The following is a 21,957-nucleotide window of genomic DNA, read 5'->3' as shown; positions in this document are numbered from 1 at the left end:
ATATTTATCGTATTATTTGTAAAAAGATTATTATACTTCTCATGCCAAACCTATCTTGTAAATAGGAATGTACTATAAGCAGAATGTAAAGTCTTAATATCCTTTTAAATTGTATTATAAGTTAACTTAAACCCCACTGTTATCAGGCCTCCTTTCTGTAGTGTTCCAGCTATTCACATCAAGTTTGAACTCAGCCAAGCATGTATAAATATTTCTTTGAGTTATTGCAAAAATATTGTGTAATATGTGCAAAAACAGGCATAAACCAGTTTTAATCCAGCTGACTACCTTTAATGTATTTTTCTATACCGCCCACTCTGCTATTTTCTCGAGTTACCTAAACTTTCCCTTGCTTAATGTTTCATTAATCCACCTCATTTTCTCCCATTTGAGTATTTTAAAAGAAGGCAGCCCTCTGCTGGTCGCTTTTGCTGGAATCCAAGTGGAATAAATAGGAATAATATGCTCGGTCTCAGCTACAAGAAGATTTGGTTACTGGATATCATTTTACAATGACAGAGCTGAATATCTTGGTGGTAACACCTGAGAGCATAGGCTAAATGCAGTTCTTGAAACTTTTTATTCTTGTGTGACCATCTTGAAAGTAACAAGGTTCAACTGGAATCTAAATCGGGGCCCCCTTGCTGAAAGGTCCCTTTTCATTTTCAGACACATTAAAAAATCAAATGCAGAATCTTTACCAGTTGTCTAAGTGGTCTGCAGGGAACTAATGGAGTGATAATATTCAAGAAATGCGAAATATTACAGTGGCCACATGATTAGCACCCTCATTGTCGGTGCAATACGCTGATATTAAAGACCACACGAAGATGGACAGAACTTGACTTAATTTTAGTTTTATAAATATTTATAATAAATAGATCCAATAACAGGTAATCGATAATATATAAATTAGAAGCTATTTCAGTAATACAGTGTCTGTTATGGTCGTATTTTCTTGAAACAAATATTGGAAAAGCTTCTGGTCAGTAGCTTTCTAAAAGTCCCATCTGTAATGATCTGGGTTCCTGGTAAGCCCCCCGTAAGTGCAGGTTTTTATTCATGCTCCTGATGACACCTGCTCCATCACTTTCTACCATGAACTGGAAAACTCATAGAAACCAAGGAAAAAAGTTGAGACAACCTATATTCAGTTTATACTGTGTAATGAAGTCAATGCTTAGAAAAAAGTAGGCTGTTCAAAAGCTCAGTTCTTTTGATCCTGCTGAATCTGTGCTGGTCCCTGCAGGAAAACTGGTGAATATTTAAAGAGGCCGGTCATTGCTTTACACGTGCAGCTGCTCCATAAGGGCTCTGTCGGAGCCTCCCCAGGGTGATGTGCAGCCTGGAAGCGAGTGACCCACATGGACGTGCAGGAGAAGCATCAGCACCTGGGCATGAGGTGAAGGGATGCGGTGTCTGGTGTTACCTGCTGAGAACAAGATTCTTAGAATCATAGAATCGTTTTGGTTGGAAAGAACCTTTAAGATCATCGAGTCCAACCGTTAACCTAACACTGCCAAGTCCATCACTAAACCATGTCCCTAAGCACCACATCGACACATCTTTTAAAGACCTCCAGGAACAGTGACTCCACCACTTCCCTGGGCAGCCTGTTCCAATGTTTGACAACCCTTTCGGTGAAGAAATTTTTCCTGATACCCAACCTAAACCTCCCCTGGCACAACTTGAGGCCGTTTCCTCTCGTTCTAGAGCTTGTTACCTGGGAGAAGAGACCAACACCGGCCTCGCTACAACCTCCTTTCAGGTAGCTGTAAACTTGTTACTCTTGTTACTCTGCAAAATAGAAGAAGTAATCATTTTAGTTCAAGTTTTTATTTCACTTCTCTTTACATTAGAGGATACCATACAGGCCAGGGTTGTGGTGTTTTTTTGTTGTTGTTGTTCTTGGATTTGTTCTATACTAAAACCGTAACAATACCTGTGTTTGAACTAACCTTGGCATGAAAATAGGATCCAAACTGCCAGGCCTACTTCAGAGAGCTCTGGCAAAGGAAAGGGGCCTTAGAGCAAAGGTGGATTTTCTTTACGTGTGCTTCGTGCCTTTCTGCCGCACACCAGCGAAAGGCGCAGCGCCACCGTGCCGGCGGCAATTAAAGGCCAGGAACTTCTCTCCCGCGGAAGCTGCCGAGCCGCCCGCCGCGCCCAGGGCCGGCCGCGGGGCGGGGACTCAGCCCGACACTCCCAGGGCCCCGCGGGAGGAGCGGGCGCCGGGCGGAGGCGTTCCCGGCGGCCGGGCCGAAGCTGGTGCGCGCCGGCCTCCCGCCCGCCTCCCGTCCTCGGCGCCTCAGGCAGCCGGGGCCTGCCGCGGCCTGCTCCGGGGCCTGGCGCGCCGCCGTGGGCCCGCGGCGGGGCCCGGGCGGCTCCGTGACAGGGCGCCTGCGGCTGCCCGGCCGCCCCAGCGGGCGGGAGGCGAGGCGAGGCGAGGAGCGGGCCCGCGGCCCGCCTTAACGCGCTCTCGCCAGCTCTGGGGCTTCGGTGAGGCGGCTCAGCGGCCAGCTGTGCGGTTTAACCTCTTTCTTTGCATCGGTGTCTTTGTTTCTCTTAAATGTCTCTTTTGGGTTTTTGAAAGACCGGTAAAGTTTTAAACACAACAGATCCCTGTAGTTGTTCTACCCGTCGTGTATATAATCCTGTTTTTCGTATTTTCTGGCTTAATAACTTGAGTTTTCACAAGTCGCTGTTTCCTTTCGCATCAGCCCTGACAGGTAAGTACCTGTGTGCAGTGGCAGGACAAGGAGGCCTGTGCAGGCCTGTGCTCAGATCCGCCACAGGCTTGGTGAGGCCCTCAGCGTGGGCTGGAGGGCCTCGGAGGGATGGCCTGACCCCTGCACCTGAAATACCTGCGCCGAGGTTTTGAAAATTCAGATAATCGTGAATCCTTCCTGCATGCACCCTGTTTCAAGGTCTGTGCCGTGAGCTTTGCACTGCTGCCTGGCTCCTTGCCTTGTCAGGGCTCCTCCTGAATGATTTTCTTCGATTTCGTTCTGTAAGTACAAAGTCTAAAGTGCAAAACCATCATGCAGGCCGATATGCTGTGTACGTATATTCTCACTAGCTAATATAATGTTAAGTTTGTTTTAATATATGTTTGCTTCTTGCCTGAAATATGTGTCCTGGGATTTTTGTGTTCCGCCTGTAGCAATGGCTTCAGGAACAGCACTGATTTACGATGAGGAGATGACCACTCATAAACTACTTTGGAGTGAGTAAGTCACATAATCTATTTTATTAATATATTTTTATAAGGACTTTTGAGAGAAGTACCAAGTAAATGTGGTTTTTGTAAATGTAATAGGAAATACCTAGCTATAGATACCCTGTCGTTTTCCTAGTAAATAGAAAGTCTTCTTTTGGAAAAAAAAAAAATATTTTATTCCCAAATTCTTTGAGATGCCGTAATGATAATCTGAAGCTGGATTTGAGAAGCTGTAGGCCTCCAGTCTGCTGGGCTTTAACAAGAAGGGTTAGCTTTAGGTGTCTGAGTAGCCCCCTAAATGAAGTATTCTAAGCTAATTAAATTGTTTATAAAGCTAAAGTATCATTGATCTTGGAAAAAATAGATAGATACACTCACTTGGCTGAAACTCATCAATTAAATTCAGTTAGAAATTGGTATACGTCACTTGCTTAGATTTACATAAATTAGACCAGTACCTTTGTGATGCGCAGAGTGACAGTCCACTGTTGTCTTCTCTCCCAAACCCACTTCACTGCTGTTCACCTTCATTGTAATCTACAGCTTTTCATGTCAGCATTCCTGTGTCTGTACTTAAGCATCGCTTTCAGCGGTGAGAGAGGAAACAAAAAATGATGCTACTGTGTTTCTTTTTTATTTAAGAACCATATATATTTTTCTGCTTACATATTTGTGAAACAATTTTTGGCTCAATTCCAAAACAAAAAGTATTTAAAGACTTTTATTTTTCTTTTACTCTCACATGTACCTCTATGAGAGTAATGAATCTTCTTAAAATGAGAAGTTAAAAGCTAGGCATTATGAAGTGTATTTGTTAGCTGTGCTGGTATGGTATTATAGTAATATGATTATTGCTTATTTTTAGTCCTGTTTGTGATATTGAAGTGCCAGAAAGACTGTCATCCTCCTATGAGCAGCTTAAACGTTACCATCTTGTGGAAAGATGTGTCCACGTGCCTGCCAGAGAAGGAAGCGAGGAGGAGATCCTGTTGGTTCACAGGTCTGAAACTTAACATTCGTCATCAGATATGGCTACACAACACAGCCACAATGTAGCCAAGGGCGAGGGCCTTCTCTTAAAGCAAGTGCTAAGGGAAGGAGGGGTAACCTCTGCTGAGACTTCTTAGTGGAGCTGTTTGGAGAGAACCTCTGCTGAGTCTCCCTCTAGTGCTTTCTTTCAAGATGACCAGCTGTTCTCTCTCTGCTGGGTCTGAACCCAGCAGCCAAACCTCAGGAGGGAAAGGATGCGCTGGAGGCCATGACACCTGTGATGAGGGCTACAGCTTGAACCCAAGTCATGCTTAAATTTTCAGATTCCAGAACAGTATTTTTCATAAGCACATACTTGTTTGTTAGAACGCAATTAGTGCTGTGTACCAATATAATTTATCTTCGTAGTAAATACATTGCTGATTGGGTATGGAAGAGGCTTGATCAGTCTTTCCAGTTGAGTTGTTCCTGCTAGATGACTGGCGACAAATGACTCCTCTAAGTCTTGTCTTGCTTTCCATAAGTAAGCTAGAGATAATAGAGCTCCTTCTTTTCTAAAACACTTTTAGATTAAAACAAATTTGTAACTCCTATTAAAATGTTTTGTTTGCGTTCACAGTTAGTTACAAGGCTGCTGATGAAGTTAAACTAATAATTATCCAGTCATTCAGGTTCATATGGTTTTGTTTCTGTTAATGCCTTCATTTTGAAGCCACTTTTAAGCTTTATTTCCATTAGGCAGCACCAGTGTGTCTCATTTTTTTGTGAAATTCTAGTTGCTTTGGCGTTGCCCACCTAGAGGAACACATGTGGTCATTGTGTCCCGGATTAGGGCACAGATGGGAGAGTAGATGCCATCAGCCTCCATCTCTGCCTCAGTATACAAGGGCAGGAGAACAGGGACAGAGAATTGGGGGAACATTGATTCTGGTGCCTTAGTACTTATTGCACTCTTGAACCAGTGAAAAGAGGGAGTTTGTACACACCTGATAAGGGATTCATTCAAATACTTGTTTTCCACAGAACAAGGGAGCACTGGACACACATTCTCAGAGTTACAATTCACACTCTGATGACTATCGGAATCCTAATTTAGATCTTGTTGGGTTGGTATCTATACGTAGCGTGGATTGCAAAATAGATTGTGCGTGATGAACAAAGAGCCTTTTTTTGGAAGCAGTTGTTCTTGCCACTGGAAAAGGGAGAAGAATGTAATATTCTTAAGACATCCAAGAGCTCTCGCTTTCATAGCGCTCTTTATTTTTTTCACTATATCCTGCAACTAGCATTCCAGAGCACCTATTGGACTTGTGAAGTCTCACAGAAAGCCCCTTTTAACATATATTGTTACTTTCAATTACGTTTTGCATTAAAAAACCTTTATAGGTCTATTTGCTTAGTTAAGTGTTGTGTTAATCTCTCCTCTGCAGTTCTGAACACTTGGAAGTCGCAAAAAGCACCCAGACAATGAATGAAGAGGAACTGAGAAGAGTCTCTGGAAATTATGATGCTTTTTTCTTTCATCCGGTGTGTAAGTTAAACTGCTTCCTCTATTGGGAATTAACAAGTATTTGTGGTTTTGCATCTGAGTGGCACTTTTTGAAGTATGGGAAAATTAGCAATACAGTTTTTGCGATTTAAGTAGACATATATATTTATGACATTATTCTTACCTGTTTCAAGTTTAGTATAATGCTGTAATTTAAATTGGTTAAGTGTCCTGTCAAGTATTCTGTAATTGCATCATGCCAGTATAGCGCACTGCTCAAATTTTAGCTCTATTTTTGTCACTTAATGTCACTGTACACCATTAGTGACCTGCAAATCACATTTTGGTAATAGTCACTCTTAAATGTTGTGCCAGGTAATGGAGGTGAAGTTCTTTGTATTCTGTTTCTATAAGGCTTCGTTCCTTATTTTCAAAGATGCCATGTTATTCCACTAGTCAGTTCAGTATGTCCATCTCATGTTTCTGAACCGCTCCAGAGAGAACACCCTTATGAAGGATATGACGATCACAGATAAACCTAGTAGAAAGAACACTGGAGTTTGTGTTGTAAAATTCTGCTTTCAGCTGTCTGCATACAACCTCAGTAGGGTAGACTTAAGTCAAGACAATTTGCCGTTGGGGTGCAAAAGCACGTCATGTGTGATTAGTTTAAAACAAGCTGATGAGGGATTGATGACAACTAAGAGATTCTCTTCTTCAGAACACGTATCGCTGTGCCAGACTAGCAGTAGGAGCAACTTTACAGCTGGTGGATGCTGTGATGTCAGGAAAAGTGTGCAATGGAATGGCATTAGTAAGGTAAGAAAATATGTGGGAAAGTCTTCCCTTCTCCCCAAAATTTCCTTTGTTGTGAGTAACCATATAAAACTTTGTTTTAGACCTCCAGGTCACCACAGCCAGAGAAATGCAGCTAATGGGTTCTGTTTGTTCAACAATGTCGCTATTGCAGCAGAATATGCAAAACTGAAATACGGTCTACAGAGGTAAGTGCATGGTTGACCCTAGAGAAGCTTATCATATGCAAGTACGGCATTTAGATAGCTGTTTGTCATTGTACTGGTTTAGGTTAATGTCCAGAGCTTTCTGGGTGTCATATAACTTTTGGGACAGAAAAACATTATTCATTTGTATCTCCTTTAGATCAAGATGCTGTGGTTCTGCTGCTGAATGTTTTCTTTTACTGATCTATGCAGAATCCTAATTGTTGACTGGGATGTGCACCACGGGCAAGGAACTCAATATGTATTTGCAGAGGATCCAAGGTTTGAAGGATATTTTATTTATTTTTTGTGTTAGCTTGTTAAATATTGCTTTCCTCTGTAATGAATAACACTTCTTAACTTTCTAAACTAGAATCTTACAAAACATTTTCCGTGCTATTTTAGTCAGTCTATTGTTTTTACTTGTTATCAAATAGCGGGAAATTTCTGACAAAAAAAAAATCTGAATCTATTTAATATAAAGAATAACAATCAAAATGAGCACTATGACTACCTTGGTTTGCCGATAGTAAGATCCCTGCATGACAGTATACAGGTAATATCTCTGTTCTCTCTATTCAGGAACCTCTCGGTTCAAGTATTCAAGTAGTAGTTGGATAAAACCCATGAGCTTTATATTGTTTTCTGAAAAGCCACAGAATTAGATTCTAGAAACAAGTCTGCTCTTCTGAAAATGCCTTGTCTTTGATCTGAAGGGATTGCATGCATACAATAAATCTTTAGCAGTTGTCCTAAGTTAATTTTGGCATAGGACCTGTTGTACCACGTTTCGCGGTCCAAGTCCATTAAGAGAACTAAGGGGAAAGGATGATTCTATTTTCATGCTTTCACTCAATACAGCCACCAGGTTCAGGATATAAAGTCAGTTTCAGAATCTTTTTGTCAAGCTGGATTTTTTTCTTGTATCTTTCAGTGTTTTGTATTTTTCCTGGCATCGCTATGAACATCAGGAATTCTGGCCATCACTCAAAGAATCTGATTATGATGCTGTGGGTCTGGGAAGAGGAAAAGGTTTTAACATAAATTTGCCTTGGAATAAGGTAAGTGTTGTTTACATCACAGTGAAGCAAATGCAATAGCTTTCTATTTCATGCTTTACATAACACATTCTGAGAAGTGCACTGCTTTACTTGCTTGGCATATGTCTTAGCACAGTATACCTCCTTCCTGTCAGTGGAATGTCTGCTAAGAAATATGGCTCAGAATATGATTTTTTTTTTTAAAAAAAAAAAAAAAAAAGGAGAGAGAGAAACATGCTCATATTCTTTTTTTCTTGAATATCTTGCCTAGGCATCAAAACAGAAAGTGTTTCAGGGGATGAGAAAAATGGTGGATATTTATGCACTTTACTTAAATGGAGTTTTACTTGACCTCATAAGGTTCCCTTATCTTTAGCTTTTGATACTATCTTTTCCTAAAGTCTTGAAGAACCTTAGAAAATTTGTTATTCCAACAGGAAAATATGATCTATATTTCTCATATTTTGCAGGTTGGGATGGGAAATTCAGATTATCTTGCTGCATTTTTCCATGTGTTGCTTCCAGTGGCTTTTGAGGTAATTTTTTACTGCTCTGCTATTTGAATAGCAAAACAAAAGACTACTTCCTAAGTACTTCATAAACAGGTACCGTTGAATATTTTGTAGCAATGCAGTAATTGCCAGGAGCACAGTTAACACATTATTTCTGTTGGTATGAATAATGTCCTGATCAACTGAATAATATTTATGGAATGTTAGGTTTTAAATAATCAATATAATGATCTGCAATTTCTCTAGCAGGAATGAAAATAGTATAAAAGGGTAATCTTAGTTTTTATTCAAGGAGAGTCTTTATTTGTGTTCATATTCTAGCTGAAAAAACAGCTGAACATGGTACAGTTGAAATCCAGTATAAAATTGAAAATAGGACATAACACTGTGCTACAACTCTCTCTGTTTTATAACAGTTTGATCCTGAACTGGTTCTTGTCTCCTCTGGATATGACTCTGGAATTGGAGACCCTGAAGTAAGTAACTTCTTGTGGCCTTTGTGTTGTCAGTCATGAATCCCTTTGCAAAATATTCCTACCTCTTAAATGTCATGTGTTTGCTAGGTGAAATTCACTTTCACCAAGCCAAAAATACATCTTTGAGTCTCTAAGCTGACCCCAGCTCATTAAATACTACAATAAGACATGTAAAGACAAATTATCCCATAGGTGTAATTACTGTGTTGTTTTTTTGCACGTTCCTTTAAAGCAGTTGGTTCAGCATTTTGTTAGATACAATGAGAGGCAAGTGTTCTAGTATTCCAACTCAGATCCATGTATTTCAGATTGTATGGGGTTTTTTTATGGTTTTTGATTCAGGGTTTTATGTCTTAATTTTTTTTTTTGGTTTAGGGTCAGATGAATGCCACTCCTGAGGTTTTTGCCCACCTTACCCATTTACTGATGCAGTTAGCTAATGGAAAGCTGTGTGTCATCCTAGAGGTAAAGACTTTGGAAACATATTCCCAGGGGAAGGGTCTTTGTATTAGAGCCATGTAGGGCAAGCTAGAAGCTAGAAAGCAAAACTTCTTGACAAAGTAATTTGTTCCTTTCATCTTTCTTTTGAGAATCAGGAATGCAAAACTGGCTAAGATTTGGCAATGCTCTTATACGTTAAAAGAAATGCATGTCTTAAAAACTGATTTTTTTTAACTTCAAATTTGAAATGGAGCATATGCTCATTGTTCAAAAAAGCATATCCTCCACAGATTTGTTCAGTTCTTGTGAATGGTAACTAGCCTGCTGCTCTGGACAGTCCGAAACTCATTAAAATGTATTTAGTGAATAAATTGCATTACCAGTGATTTTACAAGTATGTCTTACTCCAGACAGTTTAAAAAACCTTTAACCTAAATATACTCTTACTTAGTAATGGAGCCCTTACTAAATTCCTTCTTTTAATCAAAAAAGCCTCTATGCAAGCTCTTTTTATAAGAGCTTTTTTTTTTTTTTTTTTTAAACAATTAAAAATGTTTCCTCCTTTTGAAATCTAGATTTCAACTCCCTATGTCTGCTGCATGTTAGAAAAATGGTGGCTTTTCAGGTAAATAAGTGTGTGGAAATACTACTGCCAACAAGGTCTCCAAGAGTGAACTGTTTATGAATTGATTCACTTGACCTCGTTTGGCTTGACCTTTCTTCCATCATCCTTCTCTCCAGCAGGTTATTATAGATATTTCTGTCTGCTAGCTGAAGTGCAAATAAGCATCCCGTCCTAATACAGATGTTGTGACTGCTCCACAGGTGGTATGCAGGAAGCAGTCTATCATCTGCGATGTAGTAGTCTTAAATCTGTCTTCAGTTGTTCTCTGAATTCTGCCAAACCATTAGGACAACCATATCTTAAAAGTGTCAGGCTGTGGGAGATTTCCCTTTCAGAGGACAGTGATAGTATTTGCCTTCTAAGGAATCTTCCACAAGAATTGTTGAAGGTGGCATATCATGCATAGGCATGGAGAAGGCATATGTTTCCAGGGTTTTCATGGCAAGGTCACGACTGATTTCCAAAAATAACCATGATAAAGTGAGTTGAATCATGGGATGCCAGTGAAGTTCAGCAAGTAGCCTCCTACTTACTGCTTTCATAATGAAAGTCATTGACTTAGATGTACTTGCATATCATCTTCCGTTTCTGTAAATTCAGTTATATTTCAAAAGTTTAATTTATTTTCCATGATGATACTCAGGTAGATGTTACAAGACTTGTTCCTTAGGTGACACACAATACTTTTTTCTAGGGTGGATACCACTTGAAGTCATTGTCTGAATCAGTCTGCATGACTGTAAAAACTTTGCTTGGAGATCCTGTACCTCAAATAACTGGAGAAATGGCACCTTGCCTAAGGTAAGCATATGAAGAATTTTAGAACAACCTACGTATTTATCGAAGAGACTGCAGACATGCATGCTTTGAACATTTGGCTGAAGCAAGGTTTTCATACGATGCTTTATGATAAGTTATTTTCTCCTTTGGATAACTTGCTTTCCAAAAGAGTCGTCCAAGGTACAGTTTTGTATACTTTTGTTTCTGAATTGATTTCAAGTTGCGAGAACTTATTAATGGCTTATAATTTTATGCTATTTATCCTTGGGCCTTGTTACCTGTAGAGATCCATCTCACTCAAGGCTGAGACAATCCTGCTGTAATCAAGGCAATGCCAGTTAATAAGAGCCAGTGTTTGGGAAAGTATGTAATTGCAAGGATTAGTTCTTCAGGCTTCAGAGCCACTTCAGTTGCTGTAGTACAGCAATAGCCAGAGCTAACCTTTCTCTCATCAGTGAGAGCTGATGCTGTGCAGAGCCAGTCTTGATGACTCCTTGTGTTTCTGGAATTTGGGGCATCAAGGCCTAGGGTGCGAAACCACTCAACTGTGTGGAGCTGGACCAAGATAATTAAACTTCAGGTCTGACTTCTTTTTGGAGACTTTAAGATTGTGTTTGCACAGTGGTGAATCTGACCTAGTGAAGCATTTTGAACCTTGGGCCTGAATCAGTCCCACATCTAAACAGCATCCTTCTCTCTACCTGTCTGTGCTATCTCCTCTATGTCTCCATGTTCCGTCCTCAGTCTCTCTCCCACCTCAATAGTTGTCCCGTGCTTTTTTTCAGCAGTAATGCTTCTCATGCATTTTGGTGGGTAGAAGGCAGCACCTGCCATTTGGCTGTGTTAGTTAAAACTCAGAGCTCAGATCAGTCAGGGAAGCAATGTAAATATACACAGGTTGGGGGGGGAGTTGGGTTTGGTAAACTCTGATGGAGCAAAGCTGGTTATTTTGCTCCCACTACATCACATAGCCCCTGTATCTTTCTTCTCTACCAACTGTAGTATCTCAGGTTGCTGTCATCCTAGGTAAGAGAGTTGATTACCTATTTATCCATTACATCAGTCCAGCTCCTGAACACCTTACAAATAATCTCCAAGTACACAGAATTTGTCCTGGATTTAACATGACCTGAATTATGTTTGTGTGATAGCCAACATAATAGGACCATTTGCCTATAGTGCTGCAAATACCAGCAATAATAAAAAAGAGATTTCAGCACAAAGAATAGCAGGGAGTGTGATTTACTTGGCTCCTGAACAGATAGTCTTACTTTTGAGAGGATCTAATTACATTTTTACATTCTGTAGATAAAATCTCTGATAGAGCACAGACAGGTGAAATCTTGCCTTTCCTGAAGTCAGGGACAGGTGTGCTTCCTCCAACAGCAGGATCAGGATTTCCCTCAATGTGCTTAAATGTGTGTACATACTGCATGTGTTCTTCACTTATCTTTTTTGACTCTTGAATCTAACCTTTCCAAGCAATCAGCCCATTAACTCTTATTATCTTTCTGTTCTGCATTCTTTGAATAGACCAGAACTTGTTCGTTTTCAGTTGGAGTATTTGTTTTTGCTTTTTCATTGAGGTAAGTTATGTTTCCTGTATGTTCATTAGAGCTGATACTGTTAATCCTGTTTCTTTGTAGTGCTGTTGAATCTATTCAAAATGTGAGAGCAGCACATAAACCCTACTGGAAATGGTTAATGTATGAAGGTAATTACTCTTCTCTTTCTTCAAGCAAATGTGATTGGTAAATGGATTCATACCAGTGGATTAAAATAATTGAACTACCAGTTACTCAAGTGACCGATGAAGCAGTGTGAGGCTTCATTTGAGGCCATGTCTTCAGCTGTTCTGAAAAGAGCTTCTGAAGCTGGCAAACATCACACCAAAAAGTAGCACTTTGATATCTTTGAGGATGCTGTTTTCTGTGTCAAAAATACAGGCATAAGATTTATTCTCATTTATGACCTTCACTAGATTAAAATAAATGTAGCAGCACTGAAAAATAACATCTGTGGCAGGAAACACTGTAGCCAGTGTATGGAAATAAATATGCATACTATGAATACAGAGGTGCTCTGTTTTGTAAATAAATGTGATCAAATATTAACACACTGCCCAGGAATTAATACATGTGAAACCCCTCTTTTTTTTCCTCTAGACACATCATTTTTACAAAATTTGAGCACCAAATCACACTTACTGAAGAAGCCTAATCCAAATCCCTCCACAGAATTGAAGATAACTAACAATGATGAAACTGTCAAAGTAGAAAAGTTTCTGGAACTGCACATGAAAAATATTCTATTTCCAGTGCCTCCCATCAAAACAGCAACAACTGACTCTAAAGGTTCAGCACATTTGCTCCCTGCACCCATTCATTTGGTGAAGGAAATAGACAAAACTGAAATAAAAGCTCTTGTCAGGTTGGTCCTATCTATTTAATTTTCAACATAATTATGAGGATGAGAGGTCTCTCTACAGGCTGTCATATACCTCTGTCTCTGCCATGGTCATCTTTTGGGCCTTAGTCTACTCAATTATAGCCAGTGTTTCTTCCCTTGAAAAATGAAGACATTGGTGGTGGTTATCACTCATAGCCATGGAGTCCTTTAAAGAACTAATCAGAATTCTTTTAGAGAAAACTATTTTGATGGAGATATACATTTGTACTAACTGTTATTCACTTAGAAAGAGATTTTGCTAGGAAGGTGCCTTAAAGCTCTGTGTTCACTTTTAGCTGAAAAAAATACCTGATCTGATTTGAGAAGCTCAACTTTTTGTCTCAGAAAGTCAAATTTTGACCGAACTCTTATTTCTTGAATATCGTGAGACATTTTTGTTTTCTTTCCCGTGCGGAATGGAGGCAGATTTGGAGAGCTTAAGACTGTCAGGCAACAGTGTTGTCAGCTTCCTGCTAAAGCTAGGTTTTTGAGAATGAATGTGTAGCACCTATACAAAATGTACCCCCAATACTAACGGCAAAGTACTGTACCAGTGTGCTCTTTGAAACCGTTATTGCCTCTAACCTAGTTTTTCTTCATATGATTTTACAGTGGCTTTTATGCAGACCTTGTGAAAGAGGACAAAACTTTGCTCTCTCTTGGCAGTATGTTGGCCATCCTAGATAAAATACTGAAGAAGGAGGTAATAATAAACTGCTTTGATCTTGGGGGTGTGGGAGGAGAGCTGGATTCCTCTGATTTCTGCTTCTACTATATTGTCGCCCAGATATTAGTTACTGTGTAGTTCATGACCCCACTAATCCTAGCTATAATGTGCTTAGCTACGAGAATAAGTATGCAAGATGAGAAAACTATTTAAACCCCAAGACATCTTTCTAATGATCTTTGGGCAAGACATTGTCTTGCTTTTCTGCAGTCACAGCATATGAGTCAGTAAGAACCTTCTTGTCACTTTCAGACACACAGGTGAGCCAGGCACTCACTTTTCCAGTTGAGGGGAGCAGAAGTCAGTGTATCAAGCACCAGTGAGCAGCAGCAAGAAATCTGATCAAGAAATGTCAAAAACTTTCCTGTCTCAGTACAGAGAGTTGTGCCTTGTGTCTTTAGGAGAGAGTTTACTTCTGCATTACCCTTCATTACAAGATGCTGTGCTATGTGTGGCTGCACCCACTTATTATTTGTACAACAGTTTATTCAAGAGTAAATTTTGATTTACACACACACACACATTGCTTTAGTGGAGCTGTTGAAAACACCACTATATGCTGTGATTCTGAACAGAGTAATTCTAATTCAGCATTTTGATTCTTGCAGGGTCAGGAATGAAGAGAAGGCAGGCTTAGAGGGTGCCCGTTTGTATTTTTGCTTCTTGAAGTTTTTATACATAGAGAAAAGCTGTAAACAAGTTAAGAAAACAAAAGATTATTACGTTATAATAAATCAGTCCCTGTCTTGGAATGAAAAGCTCTCTTTAAAGTACCAGGCCTGCAAGGAAGAGTAACTGCCGGAATGGCCTCTTTCTTCTAAGTCATCTTCTTGCTGTTGGAAGCCATGTATGTAGATCTCTGGGACAAATTTCTAACATAATAGACTGCACATACCTCTAGGAGAGCCTATAAATAGATCGAAAAAAATGGTAACTGACAAAAAGAAATAGAGCTTTTCATGAGTTGCAGATGCTAAGCTGAGCTTTTTATGTTGACAAAGAGGAGTGAGGAGGGGAATCATGCATTATTTTCTTGCTTAGCTTTCATGTAGAGTTCAAAGCACTACACAACACAAATGAACACTGAAAGGTTGACTGAGTAATACTGTCATCATATTTTCCAGAAAGGAATAGCTTGCCTAGGTTAAAGGAAGAGTCACAACTAGAATTCAGGGACAACCTCCTTTTCATAGGGTGTATTTTTCTAGTGCAGTTTGCCTACTGGCACACTGAGTGTATCCAATCTGCAGACTATTGAGAGAACCAGTAAAGATGACCTTCCCCTGCAAAAGCTATTTTTAGAGTTGCCTTCCAGCATAGCAGCATACTTTTGAAGTAATAGAACAGTTCTTGGCTTAATAATCAAATATGGCCTTTCTGTAGAAAATGAATTAATAACATTTTCTTAAGCCTACTGTGATAGATCATTAAGATCTCTTTCATATAGCTGTAGCTTTGTTTGAATGATGCATATGAACAAGTAAAAATACAGTTGTTACAAATAAGAAATGACATGATCTTGTGCAGCATTAATTATTTCTGAATGAAAAATATATTTTGTAGGTATGCAATGGAATTGCTGAATCACCCACATCTTCTGTTTCTGTTGCTGTTGCACTAAGACGTTCTGTTCAGTTTGGATTTCAAAGGTGAATTTGTATCTTTTTGCATTTGAGGCCCTTTGACAAAATGTAAAAATAAAAGTGTGTGAAATATGGCAAATTGCCTTTGAAACCTTAATTTTAAAACAAAGAGCATCTCCATACACATAGCACTTTCAATACGTAGTACAGACAATATTGTATATGCCAGCAAAAAACTTTTGCCTTGCCAAAGGCAAGATGCTTGTAAAGATGACTGCTGTGCTAGTGTACATTTTCTTTGACAGATTTTGATTGGTTTTGGCCTGAGGACATTTTCTTCGTTTTGTTTTTTTTCTCCCGAGTATTTGGTGGGAGAAAAGGAGTTCCCTTGAGCTGTCATAAACGTGTTTTCTTTGTACTTCTAATGGACCAGATTCAGAAACAATATACATTCTTTTTTATGCACCTAATCTGCATGTAAACTCTTTAAACAAATTGCACTAATTCAAAAAAAATTACTTGTAGATGCAAATGTACGTATATTTTTCTCTGTTTTCTGCAGAGTGCTTTGTATATTTGTTGGAGACATGCAAATCATACCAAACACAGAAGATGGGTGAGGTTTTTCTTTACTTAGGCAGTCAAATCCCAAAGGCTTTATAAATGTTCATAACTATCCATCTGTATGATGAAATGTGCACTAAGGAATCTCTCATGAGCTGATGTTCATTAAGTTTAGCTTGAGACAAAATACAAAACATCCCCAAATATATCTCTAAAGACAAACTGCTATCTCTAAGTGCAACTTTGAGTTTAGTGGTGGATTTAAAGTATAATCCTTCTATATTAATTGAAATTTAGATTGCTATTGAAAAAAGTATATTGAAAATAGAAAGTAATAAAGAAGGTAATTATTAATTATATAGGGTATACCCCTCTATAACTGCAAGGGACACACACTGCTGATGCCAGGTTCCTTATTGAAAGACGTCTTTACTTATCTATAACTTATCTTGCCACTTCTCCTTTTTCTTAGAAAGTATTTTGCCCATAGTCTTTAATGCTCTTTCTAAAAATATCTTAAAAAGGATTTCAGTTTTAATTGGTGTTTACATTATGGCATGTAGTAACGCAAATACTTATTTGCTTCTGTGTTATGAGTTAGTATTTAACGAATGATGAAAGAAAAGATCTTTTATCTCATTGGAAGTTGTTGGTTAAATACTCAGATGTGGTTTTTATTTACAGAAAAATACTCGTGATACATATTTGTGAGAAAGAACAATCTGAAAAGACCAGCTCCAAACACCATATTTTTCTAAATTGGAAAAAGGTAAGATTCACTTTCTGGAAACAACGTAAGAGAAAACCTTTTTTTAACAGAAATAATAGAATATATTTACAAATTCATAAAATGACATTGAGAATTACACCCCTCACTGCAATCTGGACCTTTGAAAATATTTCCTTTTCTTGCCCTTGCCAGGGTACTGCTCCTTCACAGATCTTTGGAATGTATTAGAATGCCTAGGTTTGAGGAAACCTTCAGTAGCTACTGTAGTTCATCTTCAAGAAGGCAGAGTTAAGGTGTGAAGTCACTAAGGAAAAGATTAATAATCTGTATGTTTAATATAAAAAATCAGTGTGAAAATAGATCATTATCCTGTTTCCTAGGTCAATGAAAAGTTCTTCAAGATTCACCTTACCTTTTTGTTTTATATCTGGGAATTTGGGGCTTTACATTTGTGCTAAACAGTTTCTCATTGTTGTTAAAGGATGCTGAAGGAAATGACTTCTTTTCTGCTGTACTTGGATTCATTCTTCCTGTAGCATACAGTTATCAACCTAACTTGACAGTAATAGCTGTTGGACCAAACAGGAGCCTTGGAATAAGTGGGATTTCTCTGCTTTTTGCTTTACTACAAGGATTAGCTGAGTCTCGAATTTTTGCAGTGATTGAGGTAAGAAGTGGTGCTAAGCCATGGTACTTCAGAGTGCCAAGGACAGAACTCAAATCAAGCAGCAGTGTGCTTGGTATGAAGTGCTTCCAGCTGCCCAGTAGAAAATACTGGCTGTATCTATAATGTCTTTGGTGTCCCTGAGTTCATGATACAAATAGCCCAAGTTTCTCTCTGGCCTGAGAACAAGACCAGGCAGAGATGCATACCGAGCTGTAGACAGCCTGCATGACTCAGAAGCTGAGGCATGAATGCAAGCCCATGGTTATGTCTGTAGACAGTAGAAGTTCTGACAGTTTGCCACAGTTTGGGCATTAACTTCCCTTTCCACCTGGGATTCACAGCTCAGAGTTGTCTCCTGAAAAGAGGCGGCAGTTGTCTGTTAATGATATGGCCTCTCTCCATCAAATGTGGTGGAAAGCAGCCCATAGTTTTATCATAAAACACTAAATTTCCTCTCCTTCTCTCCCCCGTGCTGTACTTTATCACACACGACAATTTATTTTCATGCAGAAAATAAATCAAAATGGCACATAGTTGCCATAATACATATCTGAGGACCAATCTACCCCAGCTTTGTGTTTCTGGCAGAGATCATGGGAAAGGAAATACAGAATATATGGATCTTTCCCAGTTTAGTGTTTCCGTACACTACTACAGTAAGGATTTGTAAATTTAGGAAGTTGGAGGCTGCATCCAGACCGGAGTGTGGTAAGTGCCAGTGAGCGTATCTTCCATGAATTTGTCTAATCTCTTAAAGAACTCAGCTTACACTCTTGGCCTCTGCAGCATCTTGTGCCTGTGAGTAACACAATTTTTTCTCTGTGTTCTGTGAAACGGTAACTTCAGATTGCTTTTGTGCCTTCTAGTTCCTCTTTAATGAGAAACAACATATAATTGTTCACGTATGCAATTATATTCTAATCTTGTTTCCCAGCAAGTATCCAATTAAAGACATACTGTTAATTAAGCTGCCAATTAAGTGGATTTTGACATATTGTATTCTGTAGTCTCCTCAAATGTAACCTGTTTTAATTTACAATGCTGATATGTAAATTGTCTAAGCTAATATAGTTTGTACATTGATGTACAGTATACAGAAATAGTGTATTTGCACATGACTAATTAGGAGTATGAAATGGAAAGAATTACTGATATTCTGAAGGGTAAACTCAGAGGTAAAAAGGAAGTTAGACATACATCTTTAAGAAATTACTGAGACTTTTATATTGGTACTCTGCAGGTAGCTCCATAACAGGATTATCTAATGTGTGGGGATTTTCCAATGCATGGGCTTGGCTTTTTAGAATAATTGAAAAAAGACTTCTTTGTTTTAAAAATAAAATAGAGTTACAGTCTTCAAAATAAATGTTCGTAATCCTCATATACTATGGACATCTCAGAATATAATTCGCGTGAGCAAATGACATTGATTTAGACTGTCAGGAGTCCAAAACCTGACACTTTTGATGAAGCAAAATATTCTCTGTCTGTAAAACATAGTGATATAAATGATGCATGAGGTAAACAAGCTCCATGCTCCCCTTCCTTCCTGCCATTTTCTACCTTTAACCCAGCACTGTTTCTTTTCAATCACAAAAGAAAAACTTAAATTCTTTCTCTATTTGAAAAAAACAAGTTTTACAGAAGATAAACATAAATTTACCTTTTTCAGAAAAAAACTTCTCTATTTTGACACATTTTTATTTCAAAATTGAAAATTGCTCATTCTTGCTACTAATACTATAGCAACATAATTACAAAAGCTTGTTTGAAAATATTTCATTCAAAAGGGAATATTTTCAAACAAAGAAAGTCTGGTTCCCAGGAGTATTTTTTTTTCTTCTTCTTAAATAGGACACAGACATAAATTTAATGAGAAGTATAGCCAAAGCATTAGTGGGTGCTTCTACACCTCACTTTGGAGTTTACGTACCTCCCACCCAAGAAAAAGTAAATAAAATAAAAATATTAAGAGACCAGTTTCAGCAGGAATGGAAAATGCTTCAGTGTTCAGGTAAGTTATCTATTTTTATCTTTAGTTCTTATTAAAATATGGAAGTTTCTGAAAAGATGGTAAAATACAGCTGGAGCCTGTAAGTCAATGGGTTATTAAAGTCAGTGGGAGCACATTGATCTAATGGGGAAAGGATGAAACTCTGAATGCTTTTGATTGTACCACTGAGCCAGAAAGCACTGCATTTCACAGCATAATAACCGTACCCTTGGGAACTTTGGCTACTGTTACTCCAAAATTTTGAAATGAAACTACCAAAATATTATGTGCTTAAAGAATGGTTAATGAGATGTGCACTGGCTCTGATTGCTAAATAGTGCCAAATCAGGTGGCATTTTTATTTACATTTAACTTGTCCACAAATAACTTCACTTAACTCCATAGTGATTAGTTGTGCTTAAAGTACATTCACAAATAGCTCAGGATCGGGTGCTGCATTTGTATAGGAATCAGGTTAGGCAAATGTGTATGTTTTCAAGCATACTTGTCTAGAAACATTTCTCTACTGAATAACTTCTGGTTTTCAACCGAAAAAGCAATGATAAAGGTGGGCATCTCTCTCTGAAAGAAAATGCCCTGCTCTCTCAGAAGAAATGGCCAAGAGCAGTGGTCTCGTTTGAATAGAAACACTCTTATGGGGTTGGGAATTGTGGTATGAGCTTGATTAATAACTGCTTTTCTTATTGCTGTTCTTTTCAGTGAAGGATGGGATTTCAAGAAATTGACTTCACTTCAGAATCATTTTACACAGCAGAAGAAAAATAAAATATGGTGCTCTTCATGTTGCCTTTTTAAATCACCAGGAAAAGAGATGGTTTATGTCTAAACAGAATACAAGCCATTCACAATTGTCTCCTGTTTCAAAATACTTAAAATCCATATTTGCAGCTAGAGAATTGTGCTTGCAAAGTCTATATTGGCACTAATTATTCAAGACAGACACTTGAAAACAACTCCTTTACTTCATTACTGCAAATTGGGACCTATGTCACTTGTGATGTTGTACAGTCAGGCTTGCATATGCAGTAGCTTGACTGCATGAATGTTGAAGAAGTCCAGAAGACAGGCCTCTGACATGAGCAGTCATAATAGCCAAAACATTTTAATACTATTCAACATAATACCAGAGTGCTTGCACTGCTGCCGCCACCACCATTTCTTCCGGAGCTTAAACTTAACAGGTCCTTCGGATAATGAAATTTCATTTCATAATCTGATTTAAAGGATTCACCTAACATGGTCTATTCTTTTAATTTTTCTAATGAGTAATTGGCAATTGCAAGAAGAAAGAAAAGCAGTGGAACAGCTATAGTGTATGCATTTCCTACATCACACCTGTGATGATTAACTTCCCGAGCTACACAGGGCATGAGAGAAAAAAGAAAAACATTTTGCATATATAAAATTACAAATACATAATTGAATAAAGCGGTGTAAAGAGGACTTCACTCTGCCCTCTTTTCAAACATAAATTGTCTGTATAACAAATAAAAACCCCAAACCCCCAGAGATTTGGTAGTGGCCTAAGTGTGGCATCATGTGAATTCTCGAACTGAAATAAACATCCTGAGGCAACAGCCATAGTATGCCCTGTTTTGCAGCATTCCAGATACAATTTCGGGCTCATTTTCAAGAGCACTTTTCTGTGATTGTGACTTCAATAATGTGACCTGCTGATTTGGAACACTTCAAATTATGTTTATACTGATGTTGCTACTGGGCTCAACTTTACATAATTTGAATAAATCTGTCTTCGCAGTTCTCTTTTTATAACTGTTCCCAGTGATTCCCTCCTCGTTCATACTGGTTTTCAGTTATTGCTGGATGGGAAATGATACCCAATCCTTGAACATTTTGGAGTGAAAATCTATTTCAAAAGAAACTAATACCCACATCAAACATTTTCACAAACAAAAGCTGAAGAACATGAAGATGATGTGTTTCAGTTCAGAATTTCTTTAAACTTAACTTCAAACTCCAAAAAGTATTTACTTCAGATTGGAAACTGGGCAACGGCCAAACTTTGGCTTCAAAAACTTTTCAGAGCAGATTTGTTGGTTTATTCTTCTCTCTCCCACTCACTCTCCTGAAAAAAAAAATAAGTGTTTTTTTTTGACAATTCAGCATGATACGGAAAAGCAGGCAGAGGGTTAAAACGTCTTGGTATGGAAAAGCAGGATAAGACATTTGTCGGCATAGCAACCAGATAGCAAGAGGCCCAAAACTCTGCAGCAGAAAATGTACAGATAAGAGGAAGGACCGGTACATAAACAGGAATCCTATTGTCTGCAAGAAGCAACTATCTAGTTAGAACCGGTCTTGTGGTTTGGAGCTCAGCCAACTCAGCATTCTAAGCCAAAGGTGAAAAGTACACAGTGAAGAAGACTGTGAGCCTTCATCCAGAAGACCCCCATAGACGACCACCAGATAGCAATGCGCAAGCGCCAGAAGGAGGAGACTTATGATAAAAAGTTCCTGGAAATAATTACCATAGTCACACCTATTCCCAGAACTAATTGTAATAACCCAGCCCATATTAGTGAATATGTATGTTTTGTGTAATAGATGCTTGCTTTTTGATCCGGTGTGCACGTTTGGAGGAGAGATCCCCCTTGCACCCAGCGCTGCAATAAACATACTTGCTTTATAA

At 38.6% G+C, this 21,957-nt stretch overlaps 1 protein-coding gene across 10 annotated transcripts; it reads left to right on the top strand.

The window, feature by feature from the left end:
• Nucleotides 1-2,386: 2,386 nt before the first annotated feature.
• On the top strand, nt 2,387-21,957 carry HDAC10 (histone deacetylase 10). Of its 10 annotated transcripts, XM_068400918.1 has the most exons (22): nt 2,387-2,729; nt 2,928-3,010; nt 3,164-3,230; nt 4,086-4,220; nt 5,641-5,737; nt 6,421-6,518; nt 6,599-6,703; nt 6,914-6,982; nt 7,635-7,761; nt 8,211-8,276; nt 8,669-8,728; nt 9,104-9,193; nt 10,489-10,595; nt 12,221-12,288; nt 12,740-13,004; nt 13,635-13,725; nt 15,313-15,398; nt 15,895-15,948; nt 16,581-16,665; nt 17,108-17,293; nt 19,148-19,307; nt 20,007-21,957. In XM_068400918.1, the coding sequence occupies exons 3-22, from the start codon at nt 3,166-3,168 to the stop codon at nt 20,030-20,032; spliced, it is 2,040 nt and encodes a 679-aa protein (XP_068257019.1). In that variant the 5' UTR covers nt 2,387-2,729; nt 2,928-3,010; nt 3,164-3,165; the 3' UTR covers nt 20,033-21,957. The 10 variants fall into 10 exon arrangements, with proteins under 10 accessions (XP_068257019.1, XP_068257020.1, XP_068257021.1 ...); XM_068400919.1 differs by lacking the exon at nt 2,928-3,010 and having other exon boundaries at nt 2,387-2,499; XM_068400920.1 differs by lacking the exon at nt 2,928-3,010.

This window comes from Nyctibius grandis, chromosome 5 (assembly GCF_013368605.1).
Source record: "Nyctibius grandis isolate bNycGra1 chromosome 5, bNycGra1.pri, whole genome shotgun sequence".
NCBI classification, from domain to species: Eukaryota; Metazoa; Chordata; class Aves; order Nyctibiiformes; family Nyctibiidae; genus Nyctibius; species Nyctibius grandis.
The sequence above is the reverse complement of the archived record's forward strand: the minus strand, read 5'-3'. Positions and strand labels throughout refer to the sequence as shown.

Coding starts and splice junctions, on each gene's coding strand:
- HDAC10 (XM_068400917.1), top strand. CDS start 3,109: ATGTTTGCTTCTTGCCTGAAATATGTGTCCTGGGATTTTTGTGTTCCG. Junction 3,231..4,085: donor CATAAACTACTTTGGAGTGA/GTAAGTCACATA, acceptor GCTTATTTTTAG/TCCTGTTTGTGATATTGAAG. Junction 10,596..12,220: donor GAAATGGCACCTTGCCTAAG/GTAAGCATATGA, acceptor GTTTCTTTGTAG/TGCTGTTGAATCTATTCAAA.